The sequence below is a fragment of the Salvelinus alpinus genome, chromosome 9 (assembly GCF_045679555.1).
Source record: "Salvelinus alpinus chromosome 9, SLU_Salpinus.1, whole genome shotgun sequence".
NCBI lineage: Eukaryota > Metazoa > Chordata > Actinopteri > Salmoniformes > Salmonidae > Salvelinus > Salvelinus alpinus.
The window spans coordinates 40,836,049-40,850,168 of record NC_092094.1 but is presented as its reverse complement, the minus strand read 5'-3'; the positions used below and the strand labels follow the sequence as shown (position 1 = coordinate 40,850,168).

At 42.4% G+C, this 14,120-nt stretch overlaps 1 protein-coding gene across 1 annotated transcript; it reads left to right on the top strand.

Annotated features, from left to right (window-relative positions):
• Positions 1–944: 944 nt before the first annotated feature.
• LOC139530074 (charged multivesicular body protein 1a-like) lies at positions 945–12,371 on the top strand. The gene is made up of 7 exons (XM_071326140.1): positions 945–1,072; positions 1,699–1,718; positions 1,820–1,897; positions 9,412–9,558; positions 9,760–9,888; positions 10,165–10,361; positions 11,128–12,371. The coding sequence occupies exons 1-7, from the start codon at positions 1,066–1,068 to the stop codon at positions 11,147–11,149; spliced, it is 600 nt and encodes a 199-aa protein (XP_071182241.1). The 5' UTR covers positions 945–1,065; the 3' UTR covers positions 11,150–12,371.
• The last annotated feature ends 1,749 nt before the right edge of the window (positions 12,372–14,120 follow it).

Below are 14,120 nucleotides of genomic sequence, written 5' to 3'. Positions count from 1 at the left end.
CGTGCACATCATGGAAAAACTGAAATGGTCCACACACACATACATACAGTGTGGTGAAGAAGGCACAACAGCGCCTCTTCAACCTCAGGAGGCTGAAGAAATTTGGCTTGTCACCTAAAACCCTCACAAACTTTTACAGATGCACAATTGAGAGCATCCTGTCGGGCTGTATCACTGCCTGGTACGGCAACTGCTCTGTACTCAACCGCAAGGCTCTCCAGAAGGTGGTGTGGTCTGCACAACGCATCACCTGGGGTAAACTACCTGCCCTCCAGGACACCTACAGCACCCGATGTCACAGGAAGGCCAAAACGATCATCAAGGACAACAACAACCGGAGCCACTGCCTGTTTCCCTCCGCTACCATCCAGAAGGCGAGGTCAGTACAGTTGCATCAAAGCTGGGACTGAGAGACTGAAAAACAGCTTCTATCTCAAGGCCATCAGACTGTTAAACAGCCATTACTAACACTGTGAGGCTGCTGCCTACATACAGACTCAAATCATTGGCCACTTTAATACATGGATCACTAGTCACTTTAAATAATGTAATTTTAATAATGTTTACATATCTTACATTACTCATCTCATATGTATATACTGTATTTTATATCATCTATTGCATCTTGCCTATGCCACTCGGCCATTGCTCATCCATATATTTATATTTACATATTCCTATTCCATCCCTTTACATTTGTGTGTATAAGGTAGTTGTTATGGAACTGTAAGATTACTTGTTAGATATTACTGCACTGTCGGGAACTAAAAGCACAAGCATTTCGCTACACTCGCATTAACATCTACTAACCATGTGTATGTGACCAATAAAATTTTATTTTATTTGGATGACAAGGGGCTAAAAAAAATCAACATCATGTCATGTGACTGCCAATAATGGCCTCTTCCTATTTGGCTTCAGCAACAGAAACGCCACTCTCACGTGACCCGTTCTGAACCCGGAAGAGTGTCGTCATACACGGAAATCTATACAATAGGGCAATTAGCTCATTTGCAAGGTAAAACATTTTTTTTTAGGTGAAGTGGAACTCAAATACACGCGGACATGGATGGTAAGTCGTTTTCGACTTTTGATATGACGAGGTTGTCATCTTATTTTGAACTATGTCGCGCTAGCTAGCCGACATAAGCTAGCACAAAGCTTGGAAACCAGTCGGTGAGCTAAATCACGTTTTCAAGTTTTAATACCACAAGTACAGTGAAATTCCTTTAAAAAAATGTTATTAGGTTTTACCAAATATACACGTTTTTAATAGCTAGCTAAGATACCTGCTGCCATGTCATATGTCACCAGAAACTAAGACTAGTTCAAATAAGAAGGTTCAGACGAGTAAGTTAACATTACATGGTTATTATTGGAGAGATGATTTTGCTTAACTGTCTGTAAGCCTAGATAGCTATCTAACGTTAGCTAGTTAATTAGCAACTTCCCACTAAATTATTCAATGTAAGGTAGTTAGCTATCATTACGTACGTTATCGCCATGGGAGTACAATATAGTTTACAATGATCAGAAAGCATTGACGCCTTATACAATTCTATGATTTGGACACAGAGATCACTACCCTCACTCTGTCATATTGTCATTGCACAATGTTAGTGCTAAGTAAGGTACGCCCAATTCACTCGGCTGTATTTATCACCCCTCCCATCCTATTTTTTTATTTCTTCATTTCAGAAACACTCTTCCAACTGAAGGTATGTAAGAAATATGCATAATCTTTGTTAAGTTTAATTAAACACATCCATATTTTTTATTACACATCTCAAATGTCTGCTAATACTTCTCTCTTTTACAGTTTACAGCAAAACAGCTTGAGAAACTTGCCAAAAAGGCAGAGAAGGATTCCAAATCTGAGCAAGCCAAAGTTAAAAAGGTCAGTAAGTGTGCTTTCTGGGACACATGTAGGCTAGTAAACAGTTGTGTGCAGTAAGGAGAAATGTTTTTGAGGTGTGAAGGTACTGCCTGAACAGATTTTAGTTTTTTTTCTGCAAAACGTTTTTGCTATGTGCTGTACACTGTTCCCTACTGAACACGACCCCCGTTATGGGTATTAGTGTTGAATGGCAGGAACCGGGTTACCTGCCATTCTACTCCCTTTTCCCGGGAATAATAACTGCGAGAAACCCATACATGATTTATATGAACAATATGGTGTGAAATGGAACTGTTAAATTATATGCAATTTCTAAATCTGGCTTCTCTACTGCCTCTGCATGTTGAATCATCAACGCTTAGGGTGGGGCCAGAGCCCATCTCAGTATGGAGCGCAGTTCACAATGCATGTAAACCTATCATCTCATCATGGTAACTTTTTTTTTCTTGTGACAGGTAGGCCTGCATTTTGTGCAGCATAGTCTATGCTACAGTAATATAAAGACCGCAATAGCATCTAATTTACCCATCTGGCGTTTGAGGGTCACCATATTTTTAATTGTGAAGATTTTATTCATTGCAGCAGCAGAGTTTTAAAACAGCCTGTCACTTTAATATCGTTGCTTTAAATCAGAGCATGCGTGAGCACTCTGTCTCCATTTTCATCAACTCCATTCAAATTGATATTCTTGTTCTAGATTGATATATAGCCCTATATATAAACTCAGCAAAAACGTCCTCTCACTGTCAACTGTTTATTTTCAGCAAATTTAACATGTGTAAATATTTATATGAATATAGCTAGATTCAACAACTGAGAAATATACTGAACAAGTTCCACAGACATGTGACTAACAGAAATGGAGTAATGTGTCCCTGAACAAAGGGGGGGTCAAAATCAAAAGTAAGTCCGTATCTGGTGTGGCCACCAGCTGCATTAAGTACGGCAGTGCATCTCCTCATGGACTGCACCAGATTTGCCAGTTCTTGCTGTGAAATGTTACCCCGCTCTTCCACCAAGGCACCTGCAAGTTCCCAGACATTTCTGAGGGGAATGGCCCTAGCCCTCATCCTCCAATCCAACAGGTCCCAGACGTGTACCGGATTGAGATCCGGGTTCTTCGCTGGCCATGGCATTCCTGTCCTGCAGGAAATCACGCACAGAACGAGCAGTATGGCTGGTGGCATTGTCATGCTGGAGGGTCATGTCAGGATGAGCCTGCAGGAAGGGTAGCACGCTCATTCCTTCGACGTTAACGCGAATCCGACCATCACCCCTGGTGAGACAAAACCATGATTTGTCAGTGAAGAGCACTTTTTGCCAGTCCTGTCTGGTCCAGCGATGGTGGGTTTGTGCCCATAGGCGACGTTGTTGCCGGTGATGTCTCGTGAGGACATGCCTTACAACAGGCCTACAAGCCCTCAGTCCAGCCTCTCTCAGCCTATTGCGGACAGTCTGAGCACTGATGGAGGGATTGTGCGTTCCTGGTGTAACTCGGGCAGTTGTTATTGCCATCCTGTACCTGTCCCGCAGGTGTGATGTTTGAATGTGTTGTTACACGTGGTCTGCCACTGCGAGGAAGATCAGCTGTCTGTCCTGTCTCCCTGTAGCGCTGTCTTAGGCGTCTCACAGTACGAACATTGCAATTTATTGACCTGGCCACATCTGCAGTCCTCATGCCTCCTTGCAGCATGCCTAAGGCACGTTCACGCAGATGAGCAGGGACCCTGGGCATCTTTCTTTTGGTATTTTTCAGAGTCAGTAGAAAGGCCTCTTTAGTGTCCTAATTTTTCATAACTGACCTTAATTGCCTACCGTCTGTAAGCTGTTCGTGTCTTAACGACCGTTCCACAGGTACATGTTCATTAATTGTGCATGGTTCAATGATCAAGCATGTGAAGCAGTGTTTAAACAAATTATCTTTGAAAGACATGGTCCTGAAAAAGGGACGTTTCTTTTTTTGCTGAGTATAGATGTCCTAGAAAAATACATGTATATATGTACTAACCTAGCCTACCTCTTTCAGGTAATAAATTCAATTCAGTATTAACTTTTATATTTAGCTAATTAATGCTGGGTTATGCATAATTATCTTCTATCTTATAGCCTCTGTTTTTAGTGCAATACGTAAGCACCTGTGCTTCGCTGGCGCCTCTCCCTAAAAAAATTTCCTTAGCTATTGAAGTCCCATGCAGTCAAAGCTAGACAAGAATAGCTTACTGGACATCATTTTTTTCTGAATTTCTTCTACCAATAGACTATTCGAAGAGGTACGCAAGCTCTTGTTTGCTCAATGTTAAATACAGCAGCCAATAGAACTCACGGGTAGTTTGAAAGAAGAGCGAACACGTGATGGCGGTAACCATTCAATCTTCATGAAGCGAAGTGAAAGCCTTTTCCAAGGATGTCATTAGAATGATGAAAAATATGGACGACAACAATTTATAACTGTTGAAAGTGAGGAAGGAATGAAGCAACAATAGAGAGAGAAAGGGGAGGTAGGCTAATAACATTAGGGGAAATATTATGGAAGATGTATATATGCGTCAGCCACTAATTATGCAAATATGCCTTAATATATTTCAAAATCAAATGTCTAGCCTGTACTTGTAACTTCGTAGGCCGCATCAGCTGCACAAGAATCACATTCTCTCCCTGCTTTATCCTTGTTTGAACAATGTGTGTAATTCCAGTCCATTTAATACCATACAGTTCACACTCAAAAATATTAGCCTACTGGAGCTAGTTTCAGTTATTTGCCCAAGAGAGAAAATAAAGTGCATTCGGAAAGTATTCAGACCCCTTGACTTTTTCCACTTTTTGTTAAGTTACAGGCTTATTCAAAAATAGATTTTTCCCTCATCAATTTACACACAATAACCCATAATAACAAAGCAAATATATATATATATTTTTTTTTACATTTTGGCAAATGTATTAAAAATACACTGAAATGTTACATTTGCATAAGTATTCAGACCCTTTACACAGTAATTTGTTGAAGCACCTTTGGCAGTGATTACAGCCTCGAGTCTTCTTGGGTATGACACTGCAAGATTGGCACATCTGTTTTTTTGGGGGAGTTTCTCCCATTCCTCTCTGCAGATCCTCTCAAGCTCTGTCAGGTTGAATGGGGAGCATTGCTGCACAGCTATTTTCAGATCTCTCCAGAGATGTTTGATCGGGTTGAAGTCCAGGCTCTGGCTGGGCCACTCAAGGACTTTCAGAGAATTGTCCCTAAGACACTCCTGCATTGTCTTGGTTGTGTGCTTAAGGGTCATTGTCCTGTTGGAAGGTGAACTTTCGCCCCAGTCTGAGAACCTGCTCCAGAGTGCTCAGGACTTCATCAAGGATCATCAGCTCCAAGCGGGCTGTCGTGCCTTTTTTACTGAGGAGTGGCTTCCGTCTGGCCACTCTACCATAAAAGCCTGATTGGTGGAGTGCTGCAGAGATGGTTGTCTTTCTGGGAGGTTCTCCCATCTCCACAGAGGAACTCTAGAGTTCTGTCAGAGTGAGCATCGGGTTCTTGGTCACCTCCCTGACCAAGGTCCTTCTTCCCCGATTGCTCAGTTTGGTCGGGCGGCCAGCTCTAGGAAGAGTCTTGGTGATTCCAAACTCCTTCCGTTTAAGAATGATGGAGGCCACTGTGTTCTTGGGAACCTTCAATGCTGCAGAAATGTTTTTGGTACCCTTCCCCAGATCTGTGCCTTGACACAATCCTGTCTCGGTGCTCTACGGACAATTTCTTCAACCTATTTTTTTGCTCTGACATGCACTGTCAACTGTGGGACCTTATATAGACAGATGTGTGCCTTTCCAAATCATGTCCAATCAATTGAATTTACCACAGGTGGACTCCAAGTTGTAGAAACATCTCAAAGATGATCAATTCAAACAGGATTCACCTGAGATCAATTTCCAGTCTCATAGCAAAATGTCTGAATAATTATGTAAATAAGGTATCTGTTTTATATTTCATATGTTTGCAAACATTTCTAGAAACCTGTATTTGCTTTGTCATTATGGCTTATTGTGTGTAGGTTGATGAGGGGAAAATGATATTGAATCAATTTTAGAATAAGGCTGTAATGTAACAAAATGTGGAAAAAGTCAAGGGGTCTGAATACTTTCCCGAAGGCACTGTAGCGAGCTACATTTGTGGGCTTTTATGTTTTTCTGTCGTGCTTAATGTGCAGTAGCCTATATCATATAGGTCTATGTTTTGGATAACTGCGCAATCATTTGGGATTTTTTGGGGGCTTGCGTCATGAAATGTCTAATGTAAGGCTCATGAAATGTCTTTTAATGTAAGGCTCATCAGGCTCAGGTAGGATCAGTGTATTGTTCATACTAGTACTGAAACGACTAGGCAGGATCAGCACTCAGTAAACCCCATAGTGTATAAACAACGTGAGAATATTGATACAATTTGTGTCATTAAATACACTACACTGCTCGTCAAACATCTCATTCCAAAATCATGGGTATTAATATGGAGTTGGTCATCTCCTTTGCTGCCACTGTATAACAGCCTTTCCTCTTCTGGGAAGGCTTTCCACTAGATGTTGGAACATTTGCTGTGGGGACTTGCTTCCATTCAGCCACAAGAGCATTAGTGAGGTCGGGCGCTGATGTGGAGCGATTAGCCCTGGTTCACAGGCGGCGTTCCAATTCATCCCCAAGGTGTTTGATGGGGTTGAGGTCAAGGCTCTGAAGGCCAGTCAAGTTCTTCCACACTGATCTCGACAAACAATTTCTCTATGGACCTCGCTTTGTGCATGGGGGCATTGTCATGCCGAAACAGGAAAGGGCCTTCCCCAAACTGTTGGAAGCACAGAATCATCTAGAATGTCATTGTATGCTGTAGCTTTAAGATTTTCCTTCAATAGAACTAAATGCCTAGCCTGAAACATGAAAAACAGCCCCAGACAATTATTCCTCCTCCACCAAACTTTACAGTTGGCACTATGCATTCGGCAGGTAGCGTTCTCCGGACATCCACCAAACCCAGATTTGTCCAGACTGCCAGTTGGTGAAGCGTGATTCATCACTCCAGAGAACGCGTTTCCACTGTTCCAGAGTCCAATGGCGGCGGTCTTTACACCACTCCAGCCGACACTTGGCATTGCGCATGGTGATCTTAGGCTTGTGTTCGGCTGCTCAGCAATGGAAACCCATTTCCTGAAGCTCCCGACGAACAGTGCTGTGCTGACGTTGCCTCCAGAAGCGTTTCAAAACTGTGAGGTTCTGTGACTACCACTTCGCGGCTGAGCCATTGTTCCTCCTAGACGTTTCCACTTCACAATAACAGCACTTACAGTTGATTGGGCCAGCTCTAGCAGGGCAGAAATTTGACTAACTGAGGAAAGGTGGCGTCCAATGATGGTGCCACGTTGAAAGTCACTGTGTTCTTCAGTAAGGCCATTCTACTGCCAATGTTTGTCTATTGAGATTGCATGGCTGTATGCTCAATTTTATAGACATGTCAGCAACGAGTGTGGCTGAAATAGCCGAATACACTAATTTAAAGTGGTGTCCACATACTTTTGGTGATGTAGTGTAGCTCATTTTAACATAATTATTAGGCATTGTGTTCTGTTGGCGTTTGACAGGACAGGTCAAATAAAGAGGTGTGCTACACATTACCCAGCAGGTGGCAGTGGATGATCATGGTTGAGGCTGCCTTGGTCCATTACTGACCAAAGGATTTACAACCAGGGGCCAAAATGAGTAGGAGTGCTGATTTAGGATCAGTTTTCCTTATAGATCACAATTAATAAGATTACATGGACAGGGTGGACCTGATCCTAGATCAGTACTCTTACTCTAAGATGCTTGTTACACATAAGCCCCTGAACTTGTTTACATAGGCAACTGAAGTGACTTTTGATAGTACAGTGGGGAGAACAAGTATTTGATACACTGCCGATTTTCCAGGTTTTCCTACTTACAAAACACGTAGAGGTCTGTAATTTTTATCATAGGTACACTTCAACTGTGAGAGACGGAATCTAAAACAAAAATCCAGACAATCACATTGTATGATTAAGTAATTAATTTGCATTTTATTGCATGACATAAGTATTTGATACATCAGAAAAGCAGAACTTAATATTTGGTACAGAAACCTTTGTTTGCCATTACAGAGATCATACGTTTCCTGTAGTTCTTGACCAGGTTTGCACACACTGCAGCAGGGATTTTGGCCCACTCCTCCATACAGACCTTCTCCAGATCCTTCAGGTTTCTGGGCTGTCGCTGGGCAATACGGACTTTCAGCTCCCTCCAAAGATTTTCTATTGGGTTCAGGTCTGGAGACTGGCTAGGCCACTCCAGGACCTTGAGATTCTTCTTATGGAGGAACTCCTTAGTTGCCCTGGCTGTGTGTTTCGGGTCGTTGTCATGCAGGAAGACACAGCCACGACCCATCTTCAATGCTCTTACTGAGGGAAGGAGGTTGTTGGCCAAGATCTCGCGATACATGGCCCCATCCATCCTCCCCTCAATACGGTGCAGTCGTCCTGTCCCCTTTGCAGAAAAGCATCCCCAAAGAATGGTGTTTCCACCTCCATGCTTCACGGTTGGGATGGTGTTCTTGGGGTTGTACTCATCCTTCTTCTTCCTCCAAACACGGCGAGTGGAGTTTAGACCAAAAAGCTATATTTTTGTCTCATCAGACCACATGACCTTCTCCCATTCCTCCTCTGGATCATCCATATGGTCATTGGCAAACTTCAGATGGGCCTGGACATGCACTGGCTTGAGCAGGGGGACCTTGCGTGCGCTGCAGGATCTTAATCCATGACGGCGTAGTGTGTTACTAATGGTTTTCTTTGAGACTGTGGTCCCAGCTCTCTTCAGGTCATTGACCAGGTCCTGCCGTGTAGTTCTGGGCTGATCCCTCACCTTCCTCATGATCATTGATGCCCCACGAGGTGAGATCTTGCTTGGAGCCCCAGACCGAGGGTGATTGACCGTCATCTTGAACTTCTTCCATTTTCTAATAATTGCGCCATCAGTTGTTGCCTTCTCACCAAGCTGCTTGCCTATTGTCCTGTAGCCCATCCCAGCCTTGTGCAGGTCTACAATTTTATCCCTGATGTCCTTACACAGCTCTCTGGTCTTGGCCATTGTGGAGAGGTTGGAGTCTGTTTGATTGAGTGTGTGTACAGGTGTCTTTTATACAGGTAACGAGTTCAAGCAGGTGCAGTTAATACAGGTAATGAGTGGAGAACAGGAGGGCTTCTTAAAGAAAAACAAACAGGTCTGTGAGAGCCGGAATTCTTACTGGTTGGTAGGTGATCAAATACTTATGTCATGCAATAAAATGCTAATTAATTACTTAAAAATCATACAATGTGATTTTCTGGATTTTTGTTTTAGATTGCGTCTCTCACAGTTGAAGTGTACCTATGATAAAAATTACAGACCTCTACATGCTTTGTAAGTAGGAAAACCTGCAAAATTGGCAGTGTCTTAAATACTTGTTCTCCCCACTGTGTGTTTCTCACCAGGCTCTTCAGTTGAAGAATGTGGACGTTGCCAGAGTGTATGCAGAGAATGCCATCCGTAAGAAGAACGAGGGCCTTAATTGGCTGCGCATGGCATCTCGTGTTGATGCTGTAGCCTCCAAGGTCCAGACTGCAGTCGCTATGAAGGCGGTGAGTCTATTCCCTCTACCTAATAATAACAACAGTGTGCTGTCATTTAATTGTATTTCACTCATCAGTCAATGTCATCTTTCTCTTGACCCCCAATCTCTACTATCTTCTCTATTGTCTACTTTCATGAGCATGCACTCTGTCCTACTTTCATATGTGGCTCTCTGCTTATCTGATCCTTTCTGGCTTTTTTCCCCCTAGGTCACAAAGAATATGACGCAGGTCACAAAGGCACTCGACAAGGCACTGGGTTCCATGGACCTGCAGAAGGTGTCTGCTCTCATGGACAAGTTTGAGACACAGGTCCAGAACCTGGATGTTCACACCTCTGTGAGTGGCACAAGTTATAGAAAGTATTCCTCATGTGTATAACTGTTGTACTCCTAATCGATTTAAATCATTACTTCACCTACCTCTTATTCACTTGTCACCTTCTTTCCTAAGACCTCTATTTCAATAGGCCTCAACCATTATACTCCTAATTAACTAACCATTGTTGTTCACTTAACCCTCTATCTCACCATGTATTACTGTACCTTTCTGGATAATCATATATGTTGCGTTAATGGTGAAACAACAAACCCACTCACTGTTCCCATCCTGTAGGTGATGGAGGACTCGATGAGCTCGGCCACCACGCTGACCACGCCCCAAGACCAGGTGGATGACCTCATCCTCCAGATAGCAGAAGAGAGTGGTCTGGAGGTGATGGACCAGCTCAGCCAGGTGCCTGCAGGAGCCACCTCACTGGGAGAGAGCTCCTCGCGCTCACAGCACGAGAAGGAGGACCAGCTGTCCCGCAGGTACACTAACAATCCAGCTTTCACTGGCTACTGTGTGATATTTGGCTTGTTTTCTAAAATAAGGAAATGTGATGATGACAAGGCAACCTAAGCTATTCTCAAATGATTTTAGACTGTGAAGTAGTGTAGATTCTGGCTAGATGTGTTGGAGCTTTGATAGACCCCCTTTTTAATTATGCAGGTGATATTCCATGGACTATAGAAAACACTTTAAAAAAAATAATGTTACAATTAATGACTGTTTATAATAAATTATTTATTTGTTTAACCCTTTCAAGCAGGGAGCACTATTGAGACCAAGGTTTCTTTTTCAAGGGAAACCTGCATGACAAGATCAGCAGCAATTACACAAAAAAAGTTACACAGATACTAAAATCAATGCAGGAGCATAGGAAACACACAACAAAAAAACACAATTATAAAAACACCAACATTCGTCATTGAAGAGGTCCTCTATCAAAAAATCTGAATGCGCCGATGTGTTCAACTGTAGGGTATTCTGAAAATTGTTCCATAAGTGAGGTGTGAAGAAACGAAAAACTGTAACTAAATATGTAGTAACCGATGGAATTTCAAGCATTAGCTATCCCTGTGAGCGGGTATGGTACACTCGTGCTTCTATAGGTTGGTAACAATGTTAGATTACGTGGCAGTTTTTTCAAAAGGGCTTTATAAATTAACAGAATGGAATGTTTCGATCTATGTGACGTCATAGGCAAAGATTTTCATATAAATAAACAATGACTCTTTTTTACTTTTGTTGCAGGTTGGCAGCGTTGCGGAACTGAAGATATATCTTGGGTATTTGCGAGACAGATGGAGGCTTGACAGCTGCTTGGGAACAGACAGCGGAGGGAGCTGTGTGACTCTATCGAACTGTTTTTATCGTGATGACCTAATGAGCCTATTGATTTCCATCCCCACATCTATTTATATGCACACTCACACTGTGTTGCTGAAAATACCACCTGAGAAGGCATGGGTCTCTCCTTTGTCTCTCTGTCCATCTCTCTCTCTATGTCCCTCTCTGTCGCTGTCCATCTCTCTCTCTGTTGCACAACAATCTATTTTCCCCACCTCTGGTTTTCCCTCTCCCATATCAGTCTTTCTGTCTCTCACTCTTGTCTTCTCTCCTTCAGGGCTCCCTTAAATATTCCCCTTGGTTGGTTAGTTCTTGTGAATTTTGGTACATTGCCACTTGAGAATTTCTTTTTGTATGTATATTTGAAGGGGAGGGTTTTCCTGAAAACAAAAAAGGGTTTTACAAAATATATAAATCCTATAGTGGAAAGGGGTGTTTTAAAACAGACATATTCATGTAATATAAGGACCCCTGGCACTTATTTTGCCAGGGGTCCTTATATTTGTATTTCAAATGTGGGGTTGTCTTTGTTTTTATATTTAATATCTTTTGTTTTCTATTTGCTACCGGTCAGATGGAAGGAGTATAACACAGGTTCTCTTCAACACAGTGTGAAGGGGAGGCCTTCTACCAAACAGACCATCAATGAGTGCTCTGATGTATACCAACTTTTCCACAGTTTGACAACACAAAGAAAGTCATGACATCACACACACTACTTCTTAACTCATAGTAGAAATGATCCTTTGACATAATGTAATCATTAGTTATATATACTGTACAGAGAGGACAATCCTCAGTCATGTTTTTTTTTAAGCAGTCAAATTAACTACTTTTTGTTTCTTTATTTCTCTTAATCTTTTGCTAATTCATGCCTATTTGCTTTGAATATTTATGCCTTATTGGGATGCAGGTATTTGCGTAGGTGCTTCTCCTCAGTGCCTGAATTCAACTAGTTCTAGTGATTGATCCTATGTAGGTTATGTCAGCATATAATAAGGATTCCCCTTTCTGTACCCATCAAACCAGAAATGTGGCTGCTGTAGCTACAGTAAGACATTTTGGGAATCATTTTCAGTTTACAGGGGGAGGTTTATTTATACTCATGTGTTTTATCTTGTGGAAATAAAAGCCCTCTGATATGAAAATGTGGCTCTACTAATATAATTTCAACACTCAGGAAATGACAGCAGCACAAGCAAACTGATATACTTATTGCTTAGTTTGCAGCATTTTTAAATGTAACCAGGTACCATGTAACCACAACATGGGTTCAATCCATAGACTAGGGTCAACCTGTCTTATTTTGTGATTGATAATTGCTTTAACACATATACATATTTTACTCTTTGCTCTAGTAAGCTCACATACTTCACAGTTCAAACTGTTGATAGTTCTCTGTGATGCTGTGAAATTTCACTGCCTCACATATATTTTGGTTCCTTTTCCTGGTGGACTGATGGTCCTTATATTTGCCAGATAAGGTTATATAACACCAGTGGAAGCTGCTGAGGGGAGGACGGCACATAATAATGGCTGGAATGGAGCAAATGGAATGGCATCAAACACACGGAGTTGATACATTTCCACCTATTTCGCTCCAGCCATTACCACATGCCCGTACTCCCCAGATTAAGGTGCCACCAACCTCCTGTGCATTGTCATGCCGAAACAGGAAAGGGCCTTCCCCAAACTGTTGGAAGCACAGAATCATCTAGAATGTCATTGTATGCTGTAGCTTTAAGATTTTCCTTCAATAGAACTAAATGCCTAGCCTGAAACATGAAAAACAGCCCCAGACAATTATTCCTCCTCCACCAAACTTTACAGTTGGCACTATGCATTCGGCAGGTAGCGTTCTCCGGACATCCACCAAACCCAGATTTGTCCAGACTGCCAGTTGGTGAAGCGTGATTCATCACTCCAGAGAACGCGTTTCCACTGTTCCAGAGTCCAATGGCGGCGGTCTTTACACCACTCCAGCCGACACTTGGCATTGCGCATGGTGATCTTAGGCTTGTGTTCGGCTGCTCAGCAATGGAAACCCATTTCCTGAAGCTCCCGACGAACAGTGCTGTGCTGACGTTGCCTCCAGAAGCGTTTCAAAACTGTGAGGTTCTGTGACTACCACTTCGCGGCTGAGCCATTGTTCCTCCTAGACGTTTCCACTTCACAATAACAGCACTTACAGTTGATTGGGCCAGCTCTAGCAGGGCAGAAATTTGACTAACTGAGGAAAGGTGGCGTCCAATGATGGTGCCACGTTGAAAGTCACTGTGTTCTTCAGTAAGGCCATTCTACTGCCAATGTTTGTCTATTGAGATTGCATGGCTGTATGCTCAATTTTATAGACATGTCAGCAACGAGTGTGGCTGAAATAGCCGAATACACTAATTTAAAGTGGTGTCCACATACTTTTGGTGATGTAGTGTAGCTCATTTTAACATAATTATTAGGCATTGTGTTCTGTTGGCGTTTGACAGGACAGGTCAAATAAAGAGGTGTGCTACACATTACCCAGCAGGTGGCAGTGGATGATCATGGTTGAGGCTGCCTTGGTCCATTACTGACCAAAGGATTTACAACCAGGGGCCAAAATGAGTAGGAGTGCTGATTTAGGATCAGTTTTCCTTATAGATCACAATTAATAAGATTACATGGACAGGGTGGACCTGATCCTAGATCAGTACTCTTACTCTAAGATGCTTGTTACACATAAGCCCCTGAACTTGTTTACATAGGCAACTGAAGTGACTTTTGATAGTACAGTGGGGAGAACAAGTATTTGATACACTGCCGATTTTCCAGGTTTTCCTACTTACAAAACATGTAGAGGTCTGTCATTTTTATCATAGGTACACTTCAACTGTGAGAGACGGAATCTAAAACAAAAATCC